Source organism: Bombina bombina, chromosome 6 (assembly GCF_027579735.1).
Source record: "Bombina bombina isolate aBomBom1 chromosome 6, aBomBom1.pri, whole genome shotgun sequence".
NCBI classification, from domain to species: domain Eukaryota; kingdom Metazoa; phylum Chordata; class Amphibia; order Anura; family Bombinatoridae; genus Bombina; species Bombina bombina.
In genome coordinates this window covers 904,891,146-904,910,884 of record NC_069504.1, presented here as the reverse complement: position 1 = coordinate 904,910,884, position 19,739 = coordinate 904,891,146, and the positions used below count along the sequence as shown (strand labels likewise).

Sequence of the window (19,739 nt, the reverse complement as noted above, 5' to 3'; positions counted from 1 at the left end):
CTGAGAGGATAACGGTTCATTCCACTAGAGCAGTGGCTTCCTCCTGGGCTTTTAAGAACAAAGTCTTTATGGATCAGATTTGTAAGGCGGCTACCTGGTCCTCCTTATACACGTTTTCTAAATTTTACAAGTTTGATGTGTTTGCTTCGGCTGAAGCAGCTTTCGGGAGAAAAGAGGGTCCATCTTTTTTTTGTTCCCTCCTGTTAGTCATTCAGTGTCCTCTGGAAATTGGGTATAGTTTTCCCAACAGTAAGGAATGAAGTCGTGGACTCTCCTTGTCTTATGGATGGAAAACAAAATTTATGCTTACCAGATAAATTCCTTTCCTTCCTGGCAGGAAGAGTCCACAACCCCACCCGTTATTATTTTTTTGCGGATTCCTTTTATATTATTTCTTCTGGCACCATTATACCCTGATGTTCCTCCTACCTTTCCTTGTTCCCTCGGCAGAATTACTTTGGCTGGGGTGTCTTTGCCTCCTCCTGGTGGCCAGGTGTTGTATTTCCCAACAGTAAGGAATTAAGTTGTGGACTCTCCCTGCCAGGAAGGAAAGGAATTTATCTGGTAAGCATAAATTTTGTTTTTCCTTTGAGCATCATGTTGGGATTCATTCTGAAAGCAATCAGAAAGGAGTTTGTAATTAGAATGTAATGAAGGAGATAACCAAAGTAACCAAATATTGTGCCAGAAGTAGAGATCAGAGTGCATTTGCTTGGCCTGGTTTAACTCTCCAAGCTGGAAATTACTTGGTCTTGAATGTCAGTTTTCCAGCTCTTTGTTCCTCTATATCATGGTCAGTTTCATTATTAAGTAGGTATGTGCAATATGTGTTATTCAGATATTTGTTACAGCTGATGCTATAAAAGGAGTTTTTTTTTCCAGCTACCCATTCCTCCATGAAAACTAAATATTATTCTGCAGTTTTATCAACCAAATCCCTCAGAACAAAAGCATGAACTAAAACTGCTAATATTTAGAAAACTCTGTTTTCAGCTTGAATAATGGTAGAGTGCTCTGTTCTGTGCTCCTATCTTTCTGAATTTTCAAAAATGAAGTCAGTTTTCAGGACATATTTTTTATTCATTCTGATGGGAGTTAATTCTTGGAATATAAATTCTAAGATTGTTGTTCATTCTTTCTGTCTTTCCTAATCCTAAAGATGATTAAGAAGCTCTTGTTCACAGACTTTACCTAAAGCCCTGAAGCAGAAACACTGCATTATTTTCCTTTTTGATACTAAAAAACATTAAAGGGACACCTTACCCAATTTTTTTATTTCGTGATTCAGATACAGCATGCAATTTTAAGCAACTTTCTAATTTACTCATATTATCAATTTTTCTTCATTCTATTGTTATGTTTATTTAAAAAAGAAGTAATCTAAGCTAAGGAGCCAGCCAATTGTTGGTTTAGAACCTTGGACAGCACTTTTTTATTGGTGGGTGAATTTATCCACCAATCAGCAAGAACAACCCAAGTTGTTTACCAAAAAATGGACTGGCATCTAAACTTACATTCTTGTATTACAAATAAAGATACCAAGAGAATGAAGAAAATTTGATAATAGGAGTAAATAAGAAAGTTGCTTAAAATTGCATGCGCTATCTGAATCACGAAAGAAAAAATTTGGGTTCAGTGTCCCTTTAAAAATAAGTGATATGTTTCTCCAGCCATATGACCTTTGAGTTCAGGAAGAGACCACTTTATACTATTCTGCTAGAGCTTTCTTGCACTTAACTTTTCTGGTTGACTGTGTTTGCTTATTTGCAATTGGTAGAAAGGCCTTGCAGATGGCACTTCCTCAGACCAAGGAAAGTTGTCTTTACATCTCCTAAGCCCTTATGTGGGGCACTATTTGTACTGGCACATCAGTGAATGGGTCACTATTTGTACTGGCCCATCAGTGAATGGGTCACTATTTGTACTGGCCCATCAGTGAATGGGTCACTATTTGTACTAGCCCATCAGTGAATGGGTCACTATTTGTACTAGCCCATCAGTGAATGGGTCACTATTTGTAGTAGCCCATCAGTGAATGGGTCAATATTTGTACTAGCCCATCAGTGAATGGGTCACTATTTGTACTAGCCCATCAGTGAATGGGGCACTATTTGTACTAGCCCATCAGTGAATGGGTCACTATTTGTACTAGCCCATCAGTGAATGGGTCACTATTTGTACTAGCCCATCAGTGAATGGGTCACTATTTGTACTAGCCCATCAGTGAATGGGTCACTATTTGTACTAGCCCATCAGTGAATGGGTCACTATTTGTACTAGCCCATCAGTGAATGGGTCACTATTTGTACTAGTCCATCAGTGAATGGGTCACTATTTGTACTAGCCCATCAGTGAATGGGTCACTATTTGTACTGGCCCATCAGTGAATGGGTCACTATTTGTACTAGTCCATCAGTGAATGGGGCACTATTTGTACTGGCCCATCAGTGAATGGGTCACTATTTGTACTAGTCCATCAGTGAATGGGGCACTATTTGTACTGGCACATCAGTGAATGGGTCACTATTTGTACTAGCCCATCAGTGAATGGGGCACTATTTGTACTGGCCCATCAGTGAATGGGTCACTATTTGTACTAGCCCATCAGTGAATGGGTCACTATTTGTACTAGCCCATCAGTGAATGGGTCACTATTTGTACTAGCCCATCAGTGAATGGGTCACTATTTGTACTAGCCGATCAGTGAATGGGCTACTATTTGTACTAGCCCATCAGTGAATGGGTCACTATTTGTACTAGTCCATCAGTGAATGGGGCACTATTTGTACTAGTCCATCAGTGAATGGGTCCCTATTTGTACTAGACCATCAGTGAATGGGTCACTATTTGTACTAGCCTATCAGTGAATGGGTCACTATTTGTACTAGCCCATCAGTGAATGGGTCACTATTTGTACTAGCCCATCAGTGAATGGGTCACTATTTGTACTGGCCCATCAGTGAATGGGTCACTATTTGTACTAGCCCATCAGTGAATGGGTCACTATTTGTACTAGCCCATCAGTGAATGGGTCACTATTTGTACTAGCCCATCAGTGAATGGGTCACTATTTGTACTAGCCCATCAGTGAATGGGTCACTATTTGTACTAGCCCATCAGTGAATGGGTCACTATTTGTACTGGCCCATCAGTGAATGGGTCACTATTTGTACTGGCCCATCAGTGAATGGGTCAATATTTGTACTGGCCCATCAGTGAATGGGTCACTATTTGTACTAGCCCATCAGTGAATGGGGCACTATTTGTACTAGCCTATCAGTGAATGGGTCACTATTTGTACTAGCCCATCAGTGAATGGGGCACTATTTGTACTAGCCTATCAGTGAATGGGTCACTATTTGTACTAGCCCATCAGTGAATGGGTCACTATTTGTACTAGCACATCAGTGAATGGGTCACTATTTGTACTGGCCCATCAGTGAATGGGTCACTATTTGTACTAGCCCATCAGTGAATGGGTCACTATTTGTACTAGCCCATCAGTGAATGGGTCACTATTTGTACTAGTCCATCAGTGAATGGGTCACTATTTGTACTAGCCCATGAGTGAATGGGTCACTATTTGTACTAGTCCATCAGTGAATGGGTCACTATTTGTACTGGCCCATCAGTGAATGGGTCACTATTTGTACTAGCCCATCAATGAATGGGTCACTATTTGTACTAGCCTATCAGTGAATGGGGCACTATTTGTACTAGCCCACCAGTGAATGGGGCACTATTTGTACTAGCCCATCAGTGAATGGGGCACTATTTGTACTGGCACATCAGTGAATGGGGCACTATTTGTACTGGCACATCAGTGAATGGGGCACTATTTGTACTAGCCCGTCAGTGAATGGGTCACTATTTGTACTAGCCCATCAGTGAATGGGGCACTATTTGTACTAGCACATCAGTGAATGGGGCACTATTTGTACTAGCCCATCAGTGAATGGGGCACTATTTGTACTAGCCCATCAGTGAATGGGGCACTATTTGTACTAGCCCATCAGTGAATGGGTCACTATTTGTACTAGCCCATCAGTGAATGGGTCACTATTTGTACTAGCCCATCAGTGAATGGGTCACTATTTGTACTAGTCCATCAGTGAATGGGGCACTATTTGTACTAGCCTATCAGTGAATGGGGCACTATTTTTACTAGCCCATCAGTGAATGGGGCACTATTTGTACTAGCCCATCAGTGAATGGGTCACTATTTGTACTAGCCCATCAGTGAATGGGGCACTATTTGTACTAGCCCATCAGTGAATGGGTCACTATTTGTACTAGCACATCAGTGAATGGGTCACTATTTGTACTGGCCCATCAGTGAATGGGTCACTATTTGTACTAGCCCATCAGTGAATGGGTCACTATTTGTACTAGCCCATCAGTGAATGGGTCACTATTTGTACTAGTCCATCAGTGAATGGGTCACTATTTGTACTAGCCCATCAGTGAATGGGTCACTATTTGTACTAGTCCATCAGTGAATGGGTCACTATTTGTACTGGCCCATCAGTGAATGGGTCACTATTTGTACTAGCCCATCAATGAATGGGTCACTATTTGTACTAGCCTATCAGTGAATGGGGCACTATTTGTACTAGCCCACCAGTGAATGGGGCACTATTTGTACTAGCCCATCAGTGAATGGGGCACTATTTGTACTGGCACATCAGTGAATGGGGCACTATTTGTACTGGCACATCAGTGAATGGGGCACTATTTGTACTAGCCCGTCAGTGAATGGGTCACTATTTGTACTAGCCCATCAGTGAATGGGGCACTATTTGTACTAGCACATCAGTGAATGGGGCACTATTTGTACTAGCCCATCAGTGAATGGGGCACTATTTGTACTAGCCCATCAGTGAATGGGGCACTATTTGTACTAGCCCATCAGTGAATGGGTCACTATTTGTACTAGCCCATCAGTGAATGGGTCACTATTTGTACTAGCCCATCAGTGAATGGGTCACTATTTGTACTAGTCCATCAGTGAATGGGGCACTATTTGTACTACCCTATCAGTGAATGGGGCACTATTTTTACTAGCCCATCAGTGAATGGGGCACTATTTGTACTAGCCCATCAGTGAATGGGTCACTATTTGTACTAGCCCATCAGTGAATGGGGCACTATTTGTACTAGCCTATCAGTGAATGGGACACTATTTTTACTAGCCCATCAGTGAATGGGGCACTATTTGTACTAGCCCATCAGTGAATCAGGCACTATTTGTACTGGCCCATCAGTGAATGGGTCACTATTTGTACTAGCCCATCAGTGAATGGGTCACTATTTGTACTAGCCTATCAGTGAATGGGGCACTATTCTTACTAGCCCATCAGTGAATGGGGCACTATTTGTACTAGCCCATCAGTGAATGGGGCACTATTTGAACTAGCCCATCAGTGAATGGGGCACTATTTGTACTAGCCTATCAGTGAATGGGGCACTATTTGTACTAGCCCATCAGTGAATGGGGCACTATTTGAACTAGCCCATCAGTGAATGGGGCACTATTTGTACTAGCCCATCAGTGAATGGGTCACTATTTGTACTAGTCCATCAGTGAATGGGTCACTATTTGTACTAGCACATCAGTGAATGGGTCACTATTTGTACTAGCCCATCAGTGAATGGGTCACTATTTGTACTAGCCCATCAGTGAATGGGGCACTATTTGTACTAGCCCATCAGTGAATGGGTCACTATTTGTACTAGCCCATCAGTGAATGGGTCACTATTTGTACTAGCCCATCAGTGAATGGGTCACTATTTGTACTAGCCCATCAGTGAATGGGTCACTATTTGTACTAGCCTATCAGTGAATGGGGCACTATTCTTACTAGCCCATCAGTGAATGGGGCACTATTTGTACTAGCCCATCAGTGAATGGGGCACTATTTGAACTAGCCCATCAGTGAATGGGGCACTATTTGTACTAGCCTATCAGTGAATGGGGCACTATTTGTACTAGCCCATCAGTGAATGGGGCACTATTTGAACTAGCCCATCAGTGAATGGGGCACTATTTGTACTAGCCCATCAGTGAATGGGGCACTATTTGAACTAGCCCATCAGTGAATGGGGCACTATTTGAACTAGCCCATCAGTGAATGGGGCACTATTTGTACTAGCCCATCAGTGAATGGGTCACTATTTGTACTAGCCCATCAGTGAATGGGGCACTATTTGTACTAGCCCATCAGTGAATGGGTCACTATTTGTACTAGCCCATCAGTGAATGGGTCACTATTTGAACTAGCCCTTCAGTGAATGGGGCACTATTTGTACTAGCCTATCAGTGAATGGGGCACTATTTGTACTAGCCTATCAGTGAATGGGGCACTATTTGTACTAGCCCATCAGTGAATGGGGCACTATTTGTACTAGCCCATCAGTGAATGGGGCACTATTTGTACTAGCCCATCAGTGAATGGGGCACTATTTGTACTAGCCCATCAGTGAATGGGTCACTATTTGTACTAGCCCATCAGTGAATGGGTCACTATTTGTACTAGCCCATCAGTGAATGGGTCACTATTTGAACTAGCCCATCAGTGAATGGGTCACTATTTGTACTAGCCCATCAGTGAATGGGGCACTATTTGTACTAGCCCATCAGTGAAGAATGGGTCACTATTTGTACTAGCCCATCAGTGAATGGGGCACTATTTGTACTAGCCCATCAGTGAATGGGACACTATTTGTACTAGCCCATCAGTGAATGGGGCACTATTTGTACTAGCCCATCAGTGAATGGGGCACTATTTGTACTAGCCCATCAGTGAATGGGGCACTATTTATACTAGCCCATCAGTGAATGGGGCACTATTTGTACTAGCCCATCACTGAACACCAATGTCATTACAACAAATAAGAAAAAGTAAACAACATTTTTACTTACCGATAAATTATTTTGTTTATTGCAGTTGAAAAACATTTCCCATGAGCCTCCTCATTTGAAAAAGCTAGACATCACTGTGCTAAAGAAAGATTTTTTTTTATTCTTGACAAAGCAGTTTTCTTAATTGCTTTTCATGTAATAATGTATTGTTCTTATATAGTTTGTTTTTTAAAACTGTAACTTGGAGAGAAGAATTGTGTATGTGTCATGTTTTCTTACTACATCACACACGTGTAATGCTCCAGTAAATTCATGTATTTTGTTCACAATGAAGAGTGGATGCACGCTTGCTAAATACATACACAAAAGGTTATGCTACAGGAAGAAAAACACATTTTACATTTCTCTAGCATAGTAGGAACACATTCTTGGTCAGATTTAGTCTTTGCATGAAACTAATAGAAAAAAATACAGCCAAAGATGAAATGTTTTTAATACCATGGTAAGAAAACAAGCCTGACATGATTTTACTAATGATGCACGCTATAATTTTGGGAGAACTTTGGCACTAGAGCAATCAGACTACAATTGCTTTACTCGCCCTCATGAGACTGCAGACATTGATAGCACCTTCACGTCTTCCTGCTTTAGAAGGTCTAAGCCAGCAGACACATTTGTCATTTACTCCTTGCATCTGCTTTGCAGTTTATCTGTTAATCAGCAGGATTCTTTATGATAATACATCACTGACATCATTGAATTGGTTTATTTTAAAAGCATAACAGAACAGAACAAGGTTTTAAGTTCTTGGGACTTTCCATCTGGACAAACTCCTCATCTTGCAGCCTTTGTGACTTGAGTTATGGTCCTAGGAGGTGAACTGTCTTAAACAGTTTCTTGGTGACGGCTTCTTTCTCTTTGTTTTATGTACATGTATTTACACGCAGTGTCTGTGATTGTATGTAATTATAAGTTGGAGGATCCTGGTTTGGCAATGCTCTTAACGGGACATCTTTGATGGTACCAGGACGTTACTCCTCTATATGATATCATCTCTGTCACATATATACTATAGGGTGGGTCAGCAGCAGCTGATGGATAGTTCATATACAGTGTATATCTACACAAGTACACAGTCAAATTCCCCATAGATACATCCTATTCGTAAAAAAAAGTCTCCTAATGACATCATGCATGCGCCCAACCCCATAAAATGGGCATATTGCAGAATGAGTATGTTCTTCATCTTTGTATTTCCTTTACGATTGCTTTTCCATTTGCTTGTCCCAGAAGGTTCCATGCGAGGGACTGAGGCGCACTGGGAGCAGGTCATAGTGGCTAGGTATGTGGCTGTTCCGGGGAAGGTCATATGGGTTCTGCATGTAGTTGGGTATCTGATGCTGGGCTTCCTGTAGCAAGCTGAGAGTCGGCTCTGTTGGCAAAAGAGGACAAAGAGTCACAACCTGATCATATTCACAATATACCTAATTGTACGTACAAGTCAAGCTTGCTTTATTGTGAAGATAATGCATTATGCAGTAACACTTTAGAGTTTTAAGAACAAACATACATTTAATATAAAACACTTTCTTATTTAATTGTCATAAAAGGCAAATCAAAGAAGAACCACAAGCCCAGCTCATCAAATATGGAAAGAAGTCAGAAACATTTGTACCTGTTTTAGTTGTGTATCTTTAATTGATTGGTAAAATTATACGTGTGGTTTGTGTCTTACTGCAGATATTAACTGTACAATTAGAATAACAGTAATTAGATGTTTAGAACAAAGCAAATTTGCTGATAAAAGTAAATTGGAAAGTTGTTTAAAACGGCATGCCCTCTCTGAATCATAAAAATTTAATTTTTACTAGACTGTCCCTTTAAGTATTTAGTGATCACTTAATGTTTAAGGGTGTCTTAGGAATACTCCTGACACCTTGCACCTCCTAACATTATGAAGTGAGACTATTTTTAACAGAATTTGAAATCAAAGCAGAGTTAATTAAAGAGACAGTAAAGTCAAAATTAAGTGTTCATGATTCCGATTTAGCATACATTTTTTTCCCAATTTACTTCTATTATCCAATTTGCTGTGTTCTCTTGGTATCTTTTGTTGAAGAGAAAATCTAGGTAGGCTCAGAAGCAGCAGTGCACTGCTGGGAGCCAGCTGCTGATTGTTAGCTGCACATATATGCCTCTTGTCATTGGATCACCTGATGTGTTCAGATAGGTAGTAGCGGATTTACTCAACAGAGGGCCTGGTGCAATATTTTTGGGGGCCCCCAAAGGTAACTTAGTAAAAAGCAAAAGTAATAAAATACATTCTGCTCTGTATAATGATTGTGAGGATAGATAGATGGACCTGCTACTTGCACTAATAAAAGGCTTCCCTGCATTAGGATTGTACACATTCTGCATATGTTTATGTATAGGCTGGCTGTTTTGGGCCCCCTCTAGCTCTTGGGCCCTGGTGCCACTGCAACTGATTCCCCAATGGTAGTTCCGCCCCTGGCTAAGGAAGTAAATAGGAAAGCTGTTTAAAATGGCTGCTATATCTGAATCATGAAAGTTAAATGTTTACTTTAACGACTTCACTAAGTAGGAAAGATCAACTAAAAACCAACTAAAAATCCCAATTAGCCTATAGGGTCTCCAGCTTCACCAGTTCATGAATATTTTTTCATGTAACTGATTCACTAAAGAAGAGAGAGTTAGCATTTATGAGTCAGCTGCATAGCTTAACAAGGGCTGGTGAATGTGCAAAGACCATTCATGTAGTTATTTCACACTCATTATGATTCATATCTTTATTTGAAATGCACCAACAGATTCTGCAGGACTATACAGAGGGTACATTAAAGGTTCCCTCTAACACCATTAGGATGTGCTATGCCGTTCTAGCAGCACTGGGCTTTAAAGCTATTAGGACGGCATGGAACATCCTACCTTATATGGGCGTCCTGCAGCCTCCCCTTTAACCCAAGCTGGAATTGGAAGTCCCCCATGATCCGTTCCCTGGAGACCATACAATTTAAGTGACAGTAACAAATTGTAGGAGCAAGAGCTGAACGTTGCTACAGTTTCCGCTAGTTACTGAACTGGAGTAAGTAAGTGGTTTTTTATATGGCAACTGTCTAGAGTGCTGGTTTTCAAACCTGTCCTCAGACCTCCCTCCCTAACAGGCCACATTTTGTGGATATCTGAACTGGAGCACAGGTGAAATAATCAGCTGCTTAGTAAGCATGGTTATTTTACCTGCTCTCATGCAAGGAAATCCTGGAAACCTGGCCTGTTGGGGGGGGGGGGGGCTTGAGGACAGGTGTGAAAACCAGTGTGATCTAGAGAGAAGAAAGATTTGAAGCTGGAAGTCTAGAAAGTAGAATGTTTGTTAGTGAACATAGGAAAGGGTTTAGGCCTTTAATACGTTTTTGTAGGAAAAAATGAAATGACACCTAACACACAGCTTATATCTAGGTACCAACAAGGTCTTCTAATAGAACACATGTTCCAGAGTTAGACCAACCCCCTGATCACAGATGGTGAAAATAACCTGCTTCATTATATGAGACAGGTTGGTACCTCTCCATGCAACCGGCTGGTAACACAGTGAGGTTGAACTATTTTGTTTTTTGTGTAATATTTTCTTAAAGTCTACTCCCCACTAAACTCCATATATGGCTTTTACAGACTACATTGCCTAATTTCATTAGGAGTTAATTTTCATATTCTGCAAAGTACCGACTGGATATAACTGCAATAAAATGGCAGAACATATTGTCACCTTCTTCCCTTTCTCTTCTGCCAAAAAAAAAAATCCCACTCCAGTGACAAATTCTTTCTTCAGTTGTCCCCTCTCGCTCCTTTCTGTTGCACTAAGATCAAGCCTTCTTTTTCTCCATAAAAACATTATCCGTCATAGCGGGCTTGATTTTTCTGACTATGGTTTCCTAAATACAAGAATTGTTGACAGATGTGCACTTAACCTACATCATATCTTAACATGACATCTATATTTGTGAATTTTTTTTTTGATAAACTTTGCAAGTTTATGTATTCATGGGCATCCATGGGGGGGGGGGGGAGGGGCAAGAGGGCGCATCTGCCCCCCCCCTGAATTTTCCTCCCCACCTGGAGTAAAAATGCAAAAAAAAAAAAGACAATAGAATGTCCGTTTCTGTCTTTTAATCTTTGTTAATGTAATTTTGTGTTAGAGGAAGAAGCACAGTATTCTGGGAGTTACAAAGCGTTCTGAAATTTATAGTTCACCATTTGCTTCTCAGTATTGTATAAATGCAGTTTTGGACTCCAATTCCCAGAATGCATTATTTCCCTCCCTCTCCACAGAGGGAGGGAAATAATACATGCGCAGCCTCTTAATAAAGTGAGGGAAATTCAGGGAATGCTTGTTCATTGCATGCTGGGCAGCAGCTACAACAGCAAGCTAGAGTCTTTCCTGTAAGTAAAAGTACAGCAATTGCTCTGGCAGTTGTGTGGGGGGGAGGAGGAGGGTGATATGAGAAATTGCATTTATTTAAGAAAGTTGCCTTATTGTTTACATTTATACTGCAGTGCTTAAAAAAACTTAGATCAATGTTTAATGTGTCCACATGGTCTTTATAATTTTGAAGATTAGCTAAACTAATTTTCCTAAAACCATGTTATCTGCATAAAATATTCACCATCATATATTGCTAAATGGAAAAAAGGAGATACAAAAGGAAAAGGGAGAAACAACAGAAGAGAAAAAGAAAAGCAGAATTTGACACTTATGTATAGGTTTTGTCTGTTGACTATGAGTAATATAAAAGAACAGCAATACTTTTATCTGGATCTGAGGAACATTCTTATATCTGAAGACCTGTGTTATCCCAGTTACTACTAGAAAGATCTGATTAGGACCTGTTCTATATTAAATATGATATGTACCTGTTAACACCTGTGTAAAAGCAGAAAACTACATAGTGTGTGGATGTGGCCATTAAAAAAAAAAAGCCAGCATTTTTTAAACTGCTACAAGGGTAATTCAAAAGGGTACAGCTGTTTTGCTTCCATTGACAAGCTAGAAGGCATACATAATGTGAAAATATTTTATAAATTATGGTTTTATCTTTTTTTATCTATGTGTTTTCCCAGCAGTCAAGGGGTGTAAAACCGTTCTCTACTGCTATAGTGGTAAACTCATTGCTACGTTTATATCACTGGAAGTCAGTGGGTGTAAAACAGTTCAATATTTCCATAACGGTTAAAGGGACAGTCTAGTCAAAATTAAACTTTCAGGATTCAGATAGGGCATGTAATTTTGAACAACTTTCCAATTTACATTTATCATCAAATTTGCTTTGTTCTCTTGGTATTCTTTGTTGAAAGCTAAACCTAGGTAGGCTCATATGCTAATTTCTAAGCCGTTGAACGGCCTCTTATCTCAGTGCATTTTGACAGTTTTTCATAGTTAGACACTGCTAGTTCCTGTGTGTTATATAGATAACATTGTGCTCACTCCTGTGGAGTTATTTATGAGTCAGCACTGATTGGCTAAAATGCAAGTCTGTCAAAAGATCTGAGATAAAAGGGCAGTCTGCAGAGTAATCACAGAGGTAAAAAGTATATTTATATAACAGTGTTGGTTATGCAAAACTGGGGAATAAAAGGATTATCTATCTTTTTAAACAATAACAATTCTAGTGTAGACTGTCCCTTTAACTCATTGATATCTCTGTATCACAGGCAGGCTTGCAGTAGCAATGGCGCTTTTCTTACCAACCTCACTGATCCTTCCCATTTACATTATTTATTCCCTTCACTCTCAGTGCTGTTCACTGCAAAATAAAACTTGCTGGTTAAAAGGTATATTACTCCTAAAAAATGTATTAAAGTGTATTAATGTTTAGCATATAGTGACTCCAAAATGTATAATGTACTAGTAAACTAGGACTAGTAGTATTTTGGGATAATTTTCAACCCCTGGTTTATATATATATTGTCTGAGCATATTTCAACCCCCCCCCCGGAGAAATTTCTGTGCACGCCCATGTATGTATTAATAGTTTTTCTAATGTAGGTTATAAGTGGTTTTTGTTGATACGTTAAAGGTGTAAATAGCCTCTATCAAGTTTCTTAATATTTTTGTAATATTGAAATTTAGTAGATATAAAAACTAATTTATACCATGTGACTGTGAAAATATTTCAAGAGTTCATGTCCAAATCTTGCCAGCAGCTGAATGGCTTAATGCTTCCCCATGCAAAGTATTGGAGGTGTGAATGCTCTGGGAAACCAAGGTGTTGTATGGATTGTAATTGCTTTGAATAAGAAGGAATTTACAGGGAGCTTTTGATAGACTGGATTAAATGCCATAGACGGGCCCACACTTCATAAAGCGTAATTATGACTGATTAATGGCCGTAAGTGTCACTTCAGGTAATTTTAAACCCATGGATCATTTAGAGAGACACTAAAGCCCAATTTAATTTAATTTTCAACGAACTAGAGCTGTATAACGAGTCCAGGACCTAAACTCTCCCTCTATTAAGCTTTATAACCCCTGTTACAGCGCATCTACATTAGAAGTGATCAATTAAAGCGCCTGTAAAATATATAATATTAAGATAGGCTTAGGTTGATGAAAGGGCTGTAAACAGTAACAATGGTTTATAAAACTTAATTGAGTATGAATTGAGATCCCGGACTGGATCATTATGTTTATGCAGTTCTGGTTCAGTAAAAAATACAGAAAAATGGGACTTTTAACAATCTCTTTGTCCTGACTCATCTATACATAATGATTTTTCCCCCCCGAAATTCACGTTTGATTGGTGGCCACACAACTCTATTAACAATAAAATACACAATTACACATACAATGCATTCTGATGATATATATTGCAACTCCTTCACATAATACAAATAGTTTATTACTGAAATAGCTATATACAGTTATTAGTTCAATATGATTTTTTTTTAAAGAAAACATCAGGTTGCCTTAACATTGTGAAAAAGGACATAAAAATATATTTTTTCAATATATCCATGGAGCTAAATGACTAAAAGCAATCAGTGTAGTGCAATCAAATATATATTCGTAATATTAAAGGGACAGCAACATCAAAATGAAACTTAAAGGAACAGTCTAGACCTAATATATAATTTTGATTAGTTATTGTTACTTACCAGAGAAGCATCCTGCAACCTTTTCCCACGCACACACATTATATATATATAGAGTTTTGCGTTATGAGTGAAAAAGCATTGTTATGCTTCATAACGCTGCTTTTTCCCTAACGCTGCTATTACAAGTCTTGTAGGTATAGGTGCACTGCACACCTTTTTGGCCGTCACGCAACGTCAGTAACGCACTTTTAAAAAAGTCCTTTTTCAATGGGACTTCCATAGCGCGTGGGTATTACAAGTTTGCACAGGAGGGAGGCCAAAAAGTGAGCGGTACACTCTATACTGACAAGATCTGTACCGCCATCGAAAGTCAGTAGTTATGAGTTTTACGTTACAAAGCTGTACCATAAAACTCATAACTAAAGTGTTAAAAAGTACACTAACACCCATAAACTACCTATTAACCCCTAAACTGAGGCCCTCCTGCATCGCAAATACTATAATACATTTATTAACCCCTAATCTGCCGCTCCCGTCGCCACTAAAAAATTATTAACCCCTATTCCGCCGCTCCCCGACATCGTTGCCACTATAATAAACCTATTAACCCCTAAACCGCCACCCTCCCGCATCGCAAACACTATTTAAAGATTATTAACCCCTAATCTGCCGTCCGCCCACACCGCTGCTATAATAAACCTATTAACCACTAAACCGCAAGCCCCCCACAACAAAATATACTAAAATAAATTATTAAACCCTAAACCTCTGACCTCCCACATCACTAACTCTACATAAATATATTAACCCCTAATGCTAACCCTAACGTAACCCTAAGCATAAGTCTAACCCTAACGTAACCTAACCCTAACACCACCTAACTTAAATATAATTAAAATAAAGCTAAATAAACCTTACAATTATTAACTAAATAATACCTATTTAAAACTAAATACTTACCTGTGAAATAAAACCTAAGCTAGCTACAATATAACTAAGTTATATTGTAGCTAGCTTAGGTTTTATTTTTATTTCACAGGTAAGTTTGCATTTATTTTAACTAGGTAGACTAGTTAGTAAATAGTTATTTAACTATTTACTAACTACCTAGTTAAAATAAATACAAAGTTACCTGTAAAATAAAACCTAACCTGCCTTACACTAAAACCTAACATTACAATAAAATGAAATAAATTACATTAATAAAATACAATTTACTAAATTACAAAATAAAATAAACACTAAATTACAAAAAATAAAAATCTAAATAAACCTAAGCTAACCATTGCCCTGAAAATGGCATTTGGATGGGCATTTAGCTCTTTTACATTGCCCAAAACCCTAACCTAAAAAAACCCCCCACCCAAAAAACCCTAACCCCTGACGATCCACTTACAGTTATCGAAGTCCGAACATCCATCCTCATCCAACCAGTGAAGTCCTCATCCAAGCGGAAAGAAGTCTTCATCCAGGAGGCCTCTTCGATCTTCATCCACCCGGCGAAGTCCTCATCCAAGCGGAAAGAAGTCTTCATCCAGACGGCATCTTCTATCTTCATCTATCCGGCGCGGAGCGGGTCTATCTTCAAGACATCTGGCGCAGAGCATCCTCATCTTACTGTCGTCGCTGGAAAATGAAGGTTCCCTTTAAGTGACGTCATCCAAGATGGCGTCCCTTATATTCCTATTGGCTGAAAGATTTCTATCAGCCAGTAGGAATTAAAGGGGAAAAAAATCATATTGGCTGTTGCAATCAGCCAATAGGATTAAACTTTCATCCTATTGGCTGATTGGAACAGCCAATAGAATGAGAGCTCAATCCTATTGGCTGATTGGATCAGCCAATATGATAAAAGCTCAATCCTATTGGCTGATTGCAACAGCCAATAGGATTTTTCCCCTTTAATTCCTATTGGCTGATAGCAATCTTTCAGCCAATATGAATGTAAGGGATGCCATCTTTGATTTTCCTGCGATGACAGTAAGAAGAGGATGCTCCGCGGCGGATGTCTTGAAGATGGACCCTCTCCGCGCCAGATGGATGAAGATAGAAGATGAAGACTTCTTCTCGATTTGATGAGGACTTCGCCGGATGGATGAAGATCGAAGAGGCCTCTTCGATGAAGACTTCTTTCTGCTTGGATGAGGACTTTGCCGGCTGGATGAGGATGGATGTCCAGACTTCGATAACTGTAAATGAATCGTCAGGGGTTAGTGTTAGGTTTTATTAAGGTTTTTTTTGGGTGGGTTTTTTTTTAGTTTAGGCTTTGGGCAATGTAAAATAGCTAAATGCCCATCCAAATGCCCTTTTCAGGGCAATGTTTAGCTTAGGTTTATTTAGATAGGTTTTTATTTGGGGGGTTGGTTGGGTGGTGGGTTTTACTGATGGGGGGTGTTTGTATTTTTTTTTTACAGGTAAAAGAGCTGATTTCTTTGGGGCAATGCGACACAAAAGGGAAATGTATTCTTACCTGATAAATTTGTTTCTTTTACGATACGATGAGTCCACGGATTTCATCCTTACTTGTGGGATATCGCTTTCTGGTCAGCAGGAGGAGGCAAAGAGCTCCACAGCAGAGCTGCATATATAGCTCCTCCCTTCCCTCCCACTCCAGTCATTTGACCGAAGTTAGGAAGAGAAAGGAAAAACCAAGGAGCAGAGGTGATTGAAGTTTTAACCAAAATAAAGGCCTGTCACATAAAAACAGGGAGGGCCGTGGACTCATCGTATCGTAAAAGAAACAAATTTATCAGGTAAGAATAAATTTCCCTTTTCTTTTACAAGATACGATGAGTCCACAGATTTCATCCTTACTTGTGGGATACAATATCAAAGCAATAGGACACAGATGAAACAGGAGGGACAAAACAGGGCACCTAAACGGAAGGCACCACTGCTCGAAGAACTTTCCTCCCAAAAACAGCCTCGGATGAGGCAAAAGTATCAAATTTGTAAAATTTTGAAAAAATATGAAGAGAAGACCAAGTCGCAGCTTTGCAAATCTGTTCCACAGAAGCATCATGTTTAAATGCCCATGAGGAAGCCACAGCCCTAGTGGAATGAGCCGTAATGCATTCAGGAGGCTGCTGTCCAGCAGTCTCATATGCAAGACGAATGATACTCTTCAGCCAAAAAGAAAGAGAGGTAGCCGTAGCTTTCTGACCCCTGCACTTCCCAGAAAAAACAACAAACAGGAAAGAAGATTGACAAAACTCCTTAGTTGCCTGTAAGTAAAACTTCAAGGCACGGACTACGTCCAAATTTTGTAACAGCCGTTCCTTCTTAGAAGAAGGGTTAGGACACAAGGAAGGAACAACAATTTCATGATTAATATTTTTGTTTGAAACAACCTTAGGAAGAAAACCAGGTTTGCTACGCAACACTACCTTATCTGCATAGAAAATAAGATAAGGAGAATCACATTGTAATGCTGAAAGCTCAGAAACTCTGCGAGCAGAAGAAATAGCAACTAAAAACAAAACCTTCCAAGATAACAACTTAATATCTATGGAATGCATAGGTTCAAACTGAACCCCTTGAAGGACATTAAGAACTAAATTCAAACTCCAAGGAGGAGCAATTGGTCTAAACACAGGCCTGATTCTAGTCAGAGCCTGACAAAAGGATTGAACATCTGGAACATCTGACAGACGCTTGTGTAGCAAAATCGACAAAGCAGAAATTTGTCCCTTTAAGGAACTTGCTGACAACCCTTTCTCTAAACCTTCTTGGAGAAAGGACAAAATCCTAGGAATCCTAACCCTACTCCATGAGTAGCCCTTGGATTCGCACCAATAAAGATATTTACGCCATATCTTATGGTAAATCTTTCTAGTAACAGGCTTACAAGCCTGGATCAAGGTATCAATGACCGAATCAGAGAACCCTCGCTTAGATAAAATCAAGCGTTCAATCTCCAAGCAGTCAGCTGCAGAGAAATTAGATTCGGATGGTGGAAGGGTCCCTGAACGAGCAGGTGCTGCCTCAATGGAAGCTTCCACGGTGGCCGAGATGACATGTCCACCAGATCGGCATACCAAGTCCTGCAAGGCCACGCAGGAGCGATGAAAATCTCCTGTTTGACTCGAGCAATCACCCGGGAAAGGAAAGTAAACGGCGGGAACACATAAGCTAGGTTGAACGACCAAGATACTGCCAAGGCATCTATTAGTTCGGCCTGAGGATCCCTGGACCTGGATCCATATCTCGGGAGCTTGGCATTCTGACGCGACGCCATGAGATCCAGCTCCGGCCTGCCCCATCTGAGAATCAGGCTGGCAAATACTTCTGGATGGAGTTCCCATTCCCCCGGATGAAACGTCTGTCTGCTCAAAAAGTCCGCCTCCCAATTGTCCACTCCTGGGATGTGATTTGCTGACAGAAATCAAGAGTGAGTCTCTGCCCACTGAATTATCCTGGTCACTTCTGCCATTGCTAAGGAACTCCTTGTTCCCCCCTGATAATTGATGTAGGCCACAGTCGTGATGTTGTCCGACTGGAACCTGATGAATTTGGTCAAAGCCAACTGAGGCCAAGCCAGAAACACATTGAATATTGCTCTCAACTCCAGAATGTTGATGGGAAGTAGAGACTCCGACTGAGTCCATACACCTTGAGCCTTCAAGGAATTCCAGACTGCTCCCCATCCTATCAGACTGGCATGCGTTGTCATTATCTCCCATGAGGGTCTGCGGAAGCACGTCTCCTGGGACAGATGATCCAGCGACAACCACCACAGAAAAGAGTCCCTTGTCTCCTGATCTAGATCTATTTGAGCAGACAAATTTGCATAATCTCCATTCCACTGTCTGAGCATGTTCAGTTGCAGAGGTCTGAGATGAAAACGTGCAAACGGAATGATGTCCATTGCTGCCACCATTAAGCCAATCACCTCCATGCACTGAGCCACTGACGGTCGAGGATTGGACTGAAGTGATCGGCATGTGTTCAGAATCTTTAACTTTCTGACTTCCGTGGATAGAGAGTCGATTAGAGTACTCAGGAAGGGCACCTTTGTCTGTGGAACTAGTGAACTTTTCTCGAGATTCACTTTCCACCTGTGAGTCCTTAGAAAAGACAGAACAATGTCGGTATGGGACTTTGCTAGCTGATAAGACGACGCCTGGATCAGGTTATCGTCCAGATAAGGCGCCACAGCAATGCCCTGCGGTCTTAAAACTGCCAGCAGAGATCCCAGAACCTTTGTGAAAATTCTGGGTGCCGTGGCCAGACCGAAAGGAAGGGCCACAAACTGAAAATGTTTGTCTAGGAAGGCAAACCTCAGGAACTTGTGATGATCCCTGTGTGTAGGGATATGAAGATATGCATCCCTTAGATCCATGGTAGTCATATATTGACCCTCCTGGATCAATGGAAGAATGTTCCGAATAGTTTCCATCTTGAAGGATGGAACTTTGAGAAACTTGTTTAAACTTTTGAGATCTAAAATGGGTCGAAACATTCCCTCTTTTTTGGGAACCACAAAGAGATTTGAGTAAAACCCCTGCCCCTGTTCCTGAATTGGAACGGGACATATTACTCCCATGAGGGAGAGATCTTCTACACAGCGTAAGAACGCCTCTCTTTTTATCTGGTCGTCAGATAATCGTGAAAGAAGAAACCTTCCTCTGGGGAAGGCATTTTTGAACTCCAACTGATACCCTTGAGACACGATTTCTAGTGTCCAGGGATCCTGAACGTCTCTGACCCAAGCCTGGACAAAGAGAGAAAGTCTGCCCCCAACTAGATCCGGTCCCGGATTGGGGGCCGT

General features: G+C 40.5%; 1 protein-coding gene across 1 annotated transcript in view; it reads right to left on the bottom strand.

Moving 5' to 3' along the window:
* Positions 1-7,085: 7,085 nt before the first annotated feature.
* MEGF11 (multiple EGF like domains 11) overlaps positions 7,086-19,739 on the bottom strand; it is a 1,076,815-nt gene continuing 1,064,161 nt past the window's right edge. Inside the window, 1 exon segment of the mRNA XM_053718531.1 lies at positions 7,086-8,294. Coding sequence (XP_053574506.1) covers positions 8,122-8,294 — 173 coding nt within the window. The 3' untranslated portion in view covers positions 7,086-8,121.